The 11243-nt window shown below is 42.2% G+C and overlaps 1 protein-coding gene across 1 annotated transcript in view; it reads left to right on the top strand.

Annotated features, from left to right (window-relative positions):
* The first annotated feature begins 583 nt into the window (after positions 1-583).
* The window catches only part of LOC143942677 (adrenodoxin-like), a 126666-nt gene continuing 116006 nt past the window's right edge, over positions 584-11243 (top strand). The window contains exon 1 of the mRNA XM_077464089.1: positions 584-797. Coding sequence (XP_077320215.1) covers positions 640-797 — 158 coding nt within the window. The 5' untranslated portion in view covers positions 584-639. The remainder of the gene's footprint in view (positions 798-11243) is intronic.

Below are 11243 nucleotides of genomic sequence, written 5' to 3'. Positions count from 1 at the left end.
CATCCATCTTTTCGGTGGGGTCTCGCAGCTCCGCCGCTGTCATTCGGCGGAGCCGCGATGACGTCACTCCCGCGCATGCGCACGTTCAACAGCTCCGTTGTTGGAAATGCCGCGCTCAGTGCGCCTGCGTGCCGCTGTCTACGGCGCAGCGGTGCCTGTCTTCGGGCAAATATCTCCTAAACCATATAGGTTTAGGAGATATTTCTTGGACCTACAGGTAAGCCTTAATCTAGGCTTACCTGTAGGTCAAAGTGGTTTGTAAGGGTTTACAACCACTTTAAGTCTCTTATTCTGCAGCCTGCTTTTTTTATTACATTTTTTAAGTATTTTTTTGTAAAACTCTCCTCAAAATAATAATATAAATGAACTCAGTAGCAATAAACAGCTAGCAAGCTACACCAAAGCAAAAGTATAATTTGTTGCAGCTTACGTATATAAAACATATTCAGTTCCAACCAAAGTTGAAAAGTCAGGGTCTGGCTGTGTCTTCTCAGGGTGATTTGCATAGATATTGGTGAGTGTGGGCGGGTTGCAGTGGGACGATTCTGTTTTCATAGGGCTTGCTCTCCTTATATCTTGAATTCCATTTAGTTGCAGACACAAAGCTAACCGTGTATCTGGAGCTTCTGATTGCAGAACATGGCTTGCCACACTCCGAAACTTCTACGGATGCTCCTTGGTGGTCTTCACGTCAAGGTGTGTCCTAGGAATTATTCCACTTTGTGGAAATTGTCTACTAACTACATCAGAAGCTTCTCATCCTCTGCCAGACGCCTAGACGTCAAATCCAGCTCGGGGTAAGAGAAATTCAGAAATATTCATCCCAGAATATAACGCTTTTTTTCTTGTACTAATGCATAGACCACCATGGATTGCATTTCAGAGGGGTGGCAAGGGCTGCCGCAAGTTGGAATGATCCCTAAGGCAAGGGTCAAATAAGTGGCAGTTTCTACCAGCCTATTCTGGAGGCGGCAGTATCACCTGTTTATTTTTTGGATTTTTTTTGTTGCCAAAACTCCAATGGGACAAGCTAAATCAAGTTAAGGTGGTATTAAACCAAACACCAAAGATGGAATATATTGCGGATTACCAATCATTAGATGTGGCGGCTGCATTCGTTTTCTTTTTTTAGACTTTTTCCCCCTCTGTTTTCACCTGGAGAATTGGCCAGTAACACACCTTCTGTATTAGAGCGCCCCCACTCTGGAGGAATGAGCACAGGGGGCACAGCAGACAATAGCATTGTCAGTCTGGGGGAGGGGAGTGCTAGATGAATTAGCAGATTTAAAAACACGAATAAACTGAAGCCAAACTCCAGCTTACACTTTATAATCAGTTACAGCTTTTTTTTTGTGATAAAGGTTTTACATAAATAAAAGCCGATCATTTAAATAATAAAGCAGCGCTAAATTCAAAGAGTTGGGTTATTAAAAAAAATTGTGTTTTGTTTGATGCTTTGTGTTTTGTAACCCTTTGCTAATATAAAAAAAAAAAAATGTAACCACTTGACATCCGCGCTATAGTCAAAGGACAGCTATAGCGCAGACTTCAAATGCCAGGAGGGTGTCCATGTACGGGGTATAAAATTTTGCAAACAGGTAATTTTTCTCCTTCACTGATGTGCACTGATAGGCTGCATTAATGGGCACTGATAAGCGACAATGTTGGGCACTGATGTTCTAGGTGGGTTGAGCAAGGTGTTCTATCGGGTTAAGAACAGGACTCTGTACAGGCCAGTCAAGTTCCTCCACCTCAAAATTGCTCATCCATGTCTTTATGGACCTTGCTTTGTGCACTGGTGGGCAGTCATGTTGGAACAGGAATGGGGCCATCCCCAAACTGTTCCCACAAAGTTCGGAGCATGAAATTGTCCAAAATGTCTTGGTATGCTGACACCTTAAGAGTTCACTTCACTGGAAGGGGCCAAGACCAACCCCTGAAAAATATCCCCACACCATAATCCCCCCTCCACCAAATGATTTGGACCAGTGCACAAAGCACGGTAGCAAGGTCCATAAACACATATAGAAAAAGGAAAAACTGCGCTTACCAAATCGAGAAAAACAAAAACAAGCAGCAATGCCCAAATGTTATACTACATTCACGGACAAGAAAAAAAGAAAGAAAGTGGGCTGTTCTAAAAAATGTGATGAGGTATTATATCAATAAACAAATACTTTAAACATGAAAACTGTAAAAAACCGAAAAAATTAATTAATAATAATCTCCCAATACTGAAAGGTGTGCAAAAAGCGATTCATATATGGATACTCTCCCCAATATTAAAGAAGAAAAAGTGCAAAAAAAAATAATAATTAATAAATCATTTCCCAAATATTGCAAAGGAAAATTATACAAATGAACGTGTAAAAATGTGCAAAAAATTCATACACATATAAATATAAACCCAAATATCTAATCTGAACACAAACACCCAAATATGTGTAAACGATAAATTCCAAGTGAGGGAATTAAATAAATGCATCCATCAACTTAAATCATAATTAATCCATGTGCTGAAAAGTCAATAGAAAAAACATTCCAAAAAGAGGTAGTAGTGGTAGTTCCCACGGTGAAGAAAACGGTGAAATAAATCCAAAAAGTGAGAGTTGTGAACGCCTCCACCACAGTACACACTGCCGCTTACCAGAAGCTAATGGTTCCTTGTTACAGAGAACCAAAAAGCACAGATGGCTATCTCCCCCAGCCTGGGTTCTTGGAACAGTGGAATAATGTGATCAGCCTCCCCCAGTTCAAACCAAGCACAGATCCAAAACGTCAGCATATATAAAAAATAGAACTTGCCATAGTGTAAAACCATAAAGTTTAATAATAAAAAAAAAAACAGATTGCGCACTTACATCAAGCCAATGTAAAACAGCTAATATCAATTGAGCCGGCTGGACTCGATAAACGCCCAATACTTCCGGGACATCTGCATGAGCGGTGACGTCAGTGCGTCAATCCCCCTCCCTACGCGTTTCATCACTAACAGGACATCATCACGGAGTGGACACATGGATGGGCGAGTTTGGGGTGGAGGAACTTGACTGGCCTGACTTCAACCTGATAGAACACCTTTGGGATAAATTAGAGCAGAGACTGCGAGCCAGGCCTTCCATATCAGTGACTAACCTCACAAATGCGTTTCTGGAAGAATGGTCAAACGTTCCCATAGACACACTCCTAAACCTTGTAGACGGCCTTCCCAGAAGAGTTGAAGCTGTTCTAGCTGCAAAGGGGGGGGGGGGGGGGGTCAAGTCAATATTGAATACTACAGACTAAGACACAGTGGGGGTTATTCACTAAAGGAAAATCCACTTTACACTGAAAGTGCACTTGGAAGTAAAGCCACTGTAGATCCGAGGGGGACATTGCGAGGAAAATAAAACACAGCATTTAATCTTGTACATGATTGGATGATAAAATCAGCAGAGCTTCCCCTCATTTCAGATGTATCCCTTAGATTTAGAGCAGTGCAAAGTGGAGTTGCCTTTCGTAAATAACCCCCAGTATCTCACAAAAGTGAGTACACCCCTCACATTTTTGTAAATATTTTATTCTATCTTTTCATGTGACACCACTAAAGAAATTACACTTTGCTACAATGTAAAGTAGTGAGTGTACAGCTTGTATAACAATGTAAATTTGCTGTCCCCTCAAAATAACTCAACACACAGCCATTAATGTCTAAACCGCTGGCAACAAAAGTGAGTAAGCCCCTAAGTGAAAATGTCCAAATTGGGCCCAAAGTGTCAATATTTTGTGTGGCCACCATTATTTTCCAGCACTGCCTTAACTATCTTGGGCATGGAGTTCACCAGAGCTTCACAGGTTGCCACTGGAGTCCTCTTCCACTCCTCCATGACGACATCACGGAGCTGGTGGATGTTAGAGACCTTGCGCTCCTCCACCTTCCGTTTGAGAATGCCCCACAGATGCTCAATAGGGTTTAGGTCTGGAGACATGCTTGGCCAGTCCATCACCTTTACCCTCAGCTTCTTTAGCAAGGCAATGGTCATCTTGGAGGTGTATTTGGAGTTGTTATGTTGGAATACTGCCCTGTGGCCATCTCCAAAGGAAGAGGATCATGCTCTGCTTCAGTATGTCACAGTATATGTTGACATTCATGGTTCCCTCAATGAACTGTAGCTCCCCAGTTCCATGCAGCCCCAGACCATGACTTTCCCACCACCATGCTTGACTGTAGACAAGACACACTTGTCTTTGTACTCCTCACCTGGTTGTCACCACACGTGCTTTACACCATCTGAACCAAATAATTTTATCTTGGTCTCATCAGATCGCAGGACATGGTTCCAGTAATCCATGTCCTTAGTCTGCTTATCTTCAGCAAACTGTTTGCGGACTTTCTTGTGCATGATCTTTAGAAGAGGCTTCCTTCTGGGACGACAGCCATGCAGACTAATCTGATGCAGTGTGCGGCGTATGGTCTGAGCACTGACAGGCTGACCCCCCACCCCTTCAACCTCTACAGCAATGCTGGCAGCACTCATACGTCTATTTCCCAAAGACAACCTCTGGATATGATGCTGAGCACGTGCACTCAACTTCTTTGGTCGACCATGGCAAGGCCTGTTCTGAGTGGAACCTGTCCTGTTATATCGCTATATATATATATATATATATATATATATATATATATATATATATATATATATATATATATATATATATATATATATATATATATATATATATATATATATATATATATATATTATGTGTGTATATATATATATATATATATATATATATACGTTATATACGGTATATAAGCGTATATATTTACGCTTAGCCACCGTGCTGCAGCTCACTTTCAGGGTCTTGCCAATCTTCTAATAGCCTAGGCCAGTGATGTTGAACCTTGGCGTCATTTCCCATGATGCTCATGCACTCTGCAGTGTAGACGAGCATCATGGGAAATGTAGTTCCAAAACATCTGGGGTGCCAAGGTTCGCCATCACTGGCCTAGACCATCTTTATGTAGGGCAACAATTCTTTTTTTTTCAGATACTCAGAAAGTTCTTTTCCATGAGGTGCCACGTTGAACTTCTAGTGACCAGTCTGAGAGAGTGAGAGCGATAACACCAAATTTAACACACCTGCTCCATATTCACACCTGAGACCTTGTAACACTAACGTGTCACATGACACCGGGGAGGGAAAATGGCTAATTGTGCCCAATTTGGACATTTTCACTTGGGGGTGTACTGACTTTTGTTGCCAGCGGTTTAGACATGAATGCCTGTATGTTGAGTTATTTTGGAGGGGACAGCAAATTTACACTGTTATATAAGCTGTACACTCACTACTTTATATTGTAGACAAGTGTCATTTCTTCAGTGTTGTCACATGAAAGACAAAAATGTGAGGGGTGTTACTCACTTTTTTGAGATAATGTGTGTGTATATATGTATGTCTGTGTGATATATATATATATATATATATATATATATATATATATTTCATATGTATGTTTATAATTAATACATTTATGGTGTATATATATATATATATATATATATATATATATATATATATATATATATATATATATATATAGAGATAGAGATAGAGAGAGAGAGAGAGAGAGAGAGAGAGAGAGAGAGAGAGAGAGAGAGAGAGAGAGAGAGAGAGAGAGAGAGAGAGAGAGAGAGAGAGAGAGAGAGACCGCTTCACGCTTCCTGCAGAGAGAGAGAGAGACCTCTTCACACTGCCTGCATAGAGAGAGAGAGAGAGAGAGACCGCTTCACGCTTCCTGCAGAGAGAGAGAGAGACCTCTTCACGCTGCCTGCATAGAGAGAGAGAGACCTCTTCACACTGCCTGCATAGAGAGAGAGAGAGAGACCGCTTCACACTGCCTGCACAGAGAGAGACCGCTTCATACTGCCTGCACAGAGAGAGAGAGAGAGAGAGAGACCGCTTCATACTGCCTGCGAGAGTATATATATATATATATATATACACACATACTAACACATACTATATAATATATCTTTCTGCATATGAAAGGGTTAACACGGTTCAAAGATTATGTAGTAAAGTCAAGGTCATGCTGCATCACTGTCATCAATCAAATAGAACCTAAACATTAACTGTTTTGTGGTATGCAAAGCATTGTACATAGAAGAGCAACAGCAGAAAAAGACCAAGGTGTCATTATGATTTTTTTTTTTTTTTACCTTTTTTGTCTGATAGATCTAGATTTATTCCAAGTAGGTTTAAATTCACTAAGGGGGTCTATTAGAAAACCTTCATTGGACAAATATCACACACATTCGTGCAGGCTGTCGTAATTTCTGTAATAGATTAATTCCTATTACCATGTGCACCACCTAGTGGCCAAAAGACAGTATACTTTTTCTAAAAATACTTCCATGGGAAAATATGCCACCTTGCCACCTTTTGGTCACTAGATGGAGCTGACAATTATAGGGATAATAATAATATTATGGAAATTACAGCCAAAATTTGTGCAGTTTTCAAGAATGTGTGTGACATTCATCCAGTGATTTTTTTATTTTTTTTTATAAATAAACCCTTACTATTGACTGACGCACTACCTCTGCTTGAAAAAAATAAAAAACATGCATAAAAGAAAGGAGCACTAGACCAAAATATTAAAGAATCCAAATAAATTTATAAAAGATTAAAGAATCCAAATAAATTTATTGATATTGTACGGGAAAAAAAAACTATGCGTTTCAGCGGGTCAAAGCACGTTGGCTGTTTTTAGAACAATACCAATAAATGAATTTGGACTCTTATCTTTTGGTCTGGCACTCCTTCCTTTTATGGATGTATTTTTTTTCTTTCTGCTAACATAATGGGGTGCCCACTGGACAATATCATTGTCTGTCATCAGCAACGCACACCAAAGGGAGATTAGGGTTACAGAAAGGGGCTGAGGTCTCTCTTACATAAAAGGAAGGAGTGCCAGACCAAAAGATAAGAGTCCAAATTCATTTATTGGTATTCAGGTCTATCTCTCTAGGACAGCGATGGTGAACCTTGGCACCCCAGAGGTTTTGTTAGCATAACTAGAGTCTTTGCAGGGGCAATGTTGGAGACCTGATAGACCTTTTAGGAGCTTAGGTTCCTGGAAAGGAGCAATGTGGGAGATGGGAGCGCACTGCAGGCGCTGGGAGGCACTGTGAGACACTCTCGGAGGTTGGGGACACCTTGAGGGGCTGAAGGCTCTAAAGCAGGCCAGGAGGCACTGGGGAGCACAGTGAGCAATTAAGGGAGATTGGGGTGGCACTATGGGAGCTGGGAAACACTGTGAGAGGTTCTGCAGCTGGCTGAAGGCCCAGGAGGAGCAAAGCTGCAGTCCAGCAGCTAGCCAGTGCACAGTGGTTGAGAACACTGCTGGATCACCAGCCTTCTGACGATACAGGTGTTGGAGGGGGGGAAAGGGAGCAGGAAGGTGGTAAAATTGCTCTTTAAAGGCCAGTGTACCCCAGAGCACGGTGCCAGAATAACAAGTCACGTGCGCCTTTCCTGCACAGTACATTCAAAACCCAATGCCTTTGTAATCTGCTGTGGATGCCAATACATTGTTAACGGCACCCCAAATGTAGTATGTTTGCAGGCAACAGATTGCATAGTACTGCAGTACCAATGCAATTTGGTGTGGCGTGTTTTTCACTTTTTGTGCTTTCCGGTGCAATTTGCAGCCCATTCACATGAATGGGTGGCAAAAATCACACTGCAGGGGAATGGGCAGGAAATGCACAGGAAGTGCCATGTGACCTGACCATAAATGATAGCTGTGTCATTATGTCATTCTTCATAAGAAAGTTTGACATCCTCTCAGCTGATTAGAGAGATCTTCTCTGTCCACCAACAAGTGCAGCAGACCACTATGTTCCTGCACTCTGCTCTGAGTAATCTCTCGCTTCCAAGGTTTTGGCTTTTTCAAAGCTCAGAAATCACAACGTCGTTATCTTGAAATAACATTCTTATTTTTTTTTTTAATTGCTTTTGATTGAAAAAGATATTTTTACATAAAACGTGATTTTCCAAACATAGAAAAAAAGTATATATCACGACAAGAAGTACAAATTCTTTCATCAAAAATGTACCTAACAACGCAGGCGTATTCATACATGATGTACTAGTTGTCCCTGACCCACCTGCTAAACTCCCCCCCCCCCCCCCAAAACCCTATTCTACGAACACGTGCTGCTAGCTCCGGCCAGACCTATTCTGGCTAGCCGGCAGGGGAATGGCAGGTCACTTCGGGGACAGGAGTAAGGAACATCAAAGAAGCTCCCTAGCCACACCAAGCCCAAACCGAGTGAGTGCGCGTTAAGTCTTATCCTCCGCTATCTCATCCAGGGGGTAGCCAATATCTCTCAACCATGGATTCCATAACGCCTTAAATTTTTTTAGGTTATTTTGTCTAATAAGCATTGCTCGTTCACACCAAATTGTAGAATTTATGGCATTTACCCATGCTTGTAGTACTGGAGGGCTTTTTGCCTGCCAGTTCATCGCAATTAGCCGTCTGGCCTGATACAGGCATCTTAATATGGATATCTTTGTTACAGCAGAAGTTCTACCCCCTTCCATAATCCCTAATAGGCAAGTCTTAGCTTCTGGTTTCAGGGTGGTATTAAAAGTCCTATTAATTCTATGTACAATTTCTATCCAGTACCGATACAGTTTTGGGCACTTCCATACCATATGAAGAAGATCCCCTGGTGCCCCACATCTGGGGCAATCACCATTAGATTTTCTACTTATCTTCCACATTTTTTTAGGGGTATAATATGCCCTGTATATAAAAAGCTTGTGGGACATGCACTGCGATGGAGAGATAGACACCAGGTTCCCCTGTGCTAGAGTCTCGTCCCATTGCTCTTGCCTAATTGGTCCCAGGTCTGCCACCCATCCCCTTCTACTCTTGTCGGGTCCCTCTCCTTTCAAAACTTTATCCTTGAGTTTTATATATAGCCTAGAAATCTGACCCTTTGTTTGTCTTCGATCGAGGAGTCCCTGAAGCAGGGGGGTCTTCATCCTCTCAATAGTAAGTGTGCCATACTGTGCTTGTATCCCATGTCTCACTTGCAGATATATATAAAACGTTTTATTAGAGATACCAAATTCCTGCCGAAGATCTTCAAAAGATTTCATAAGGTTCCCCTGGTAGAGATGCACTAACCTGCTGATCCCCCTCCTCTCCCACTCCAGGGACCTATCTATGCTATTTAATTCAGCCAATTCTCCGTTGTTCCATAAGGGGGTATACTCAGTTACTCCCTCATAGCCCAGGAGTTGCTTGGCTATCTGCCATACTTTCCTCACCAGAGCATTAGTAGGGCATTTACAAGCAAATGAGTTGGCCTCCAAAACTTCAGCTAATGTTTTATGATATGCTTTGTCGATCATCAATTTATGGTTTGGACAACCACCCCCTTCAAGTCCAGCCCCGGTTAAATGCTGGAGCTGGGCTGACAGAAAGTATGTTCTTGGATGTGGTATCGCTACTCCTCCCTTTTCTGCAGGGAGCTGCAATGTCTGCAGCCGAATCCGAGGCTGTCTCTTCTTCCATATTAATTCACAAATCAGTATCTCCAATCTGTTAAACCACTTCTGGTTAATCCAGATTGGGGAATTATGGAGAATGTATAAAATCTGTGGCTGCCAAATCATTTTTACTAAGTTGCAGCGTCCCGCCACGGACAGGGGGAGACGACACCAGTTATTAACCTTCTGCTTCAATTTCGCCAATAATGGTACCAGGTTCTCCTCAACATACTGATTTATATCTCTAGAAATCCAGACACCCAAGTATTTTAGCTTGGGCACCACTTCTAATCCCGAAACTGTAGGCGATGTTGAGTCTCCAGACCCCGACAATGGCATAAGGGCTGATTTGCTCCAGTTAATGACCAAACCTGATTGTTGCCCAAATTCCTCCATCAACTGCACTACGTTGTTCAGAGTAGAGCCCGTATCACCAATAAAAAACAGGACATCGTCTGCAAATAAGGCCATCTTCTCCTCCTCCGGTCCGCGCCGGAATCCCTGGATGTCCGGGCGCGATCTCGCCAGCACAGCCAGGGGTTCCATAGCCAGCACGAACAGGAGGGGAGACAACGGGCACCCCTGCCTCGTACCCCTTTCTAAATGAAATGTATCGGAAAATAGGGTCCCCATTTTAATCTTTGCCCTAGGTCCCCTATAGAGTAACTTTACCCATTGGATAAATAAGGGGCCAAAGCCAAAGCGTTCCAATACGCCCCAAAGATAACCCCACTCCAGGCTATCAAAGGCTTTAGTAGCGTCTAAAGCTAATATTGCGCCTGGGCCATCATTGTCTCTAGGTATTTGTAGATTTAAAAAAAAAACCTCCTGATGTTAGTATTGGTTGTTCTGCCCGGGATAAACCCGGACTGATCTGGATGTATTAATTTATGAATATAGTTATTTAGACGAGTTGCTAGGACCTTGGCTAGAATTTTTACGTCTGAACATAACAGGGATATCGGCCGATATGACGAAACCTCTTGTTGATCCTTCCCCTCTTTTAGAATTAGAGTGATATTGGCCTCCAGCATTGAAGCGGGGAGCTCTCCCGCTTCTAATGCATGATTTAACGTTTCCAGTAGTGCCGACATCAGCTGTTCGCTATATCGTTTATAAATTTCTATTGGAAGCCCATCAGGGCCAGGGGATTTATAGTTGGGCATACTAGTCATCGCACTTTTTAATTCTTCCAAAGTAAGTGGTAAGTCAAGATTCAATTTATCCTGGTCTGAAAGCATAGGAATAGCTGTTTGATGTAAAAAATTAGTGGCCAGACGCTCGTGGTCCTGTGTAGTTGATTTATATAGGTTTCTATAATAGTCATTAAGTACCTTCATAATCTCGGGGGGCCTGGAGACAAGATCACCATTCTGTGTTTTAATTGCCTGTATTACTGTAGAGGGGCCATTAGATTGAACTAGTAGGGAAAGAACTCGACCCACCCTCTCTCCTTCGCCAAAATAATATTGGCGTTGGAAGATACGTTGATTCTCTACCTTTTTTAAAAGTGCCATTTTATATATCTGTTGGCTATCCACTCAGGCCTGTTGTTTCCCCGGCGATGGGTCCTCCACAAACGCTCTCTCAGCCTGGATAACATCATTTCTAATTTCTTTCTCTTGCTCTCGAGCTTCCCTTCTTGTTACTGCAATTTTCTGTATGAGTATTCCTCTAAGAAAGGCTTT

This window comes from Lithobates pipiens, unplaced genomic scaffold, assembly GCF_037356315.1.
Source record: "Lithobates pipiens isolate NorthernLeopardFrog02 unplaced genomic scaffold, aLitPip1_a1.2 Scaffold_1, whole genome shotgun sequence".
Lineage (NCBI taxonomy): Eukaryota > Metazoa > Chordata > Amphibia > Anura > Ranidae > Lithobates > Lithobates pipiens.
This window is presented reverse-complemented; position numbering and strand designations above follow the sequence as displayed.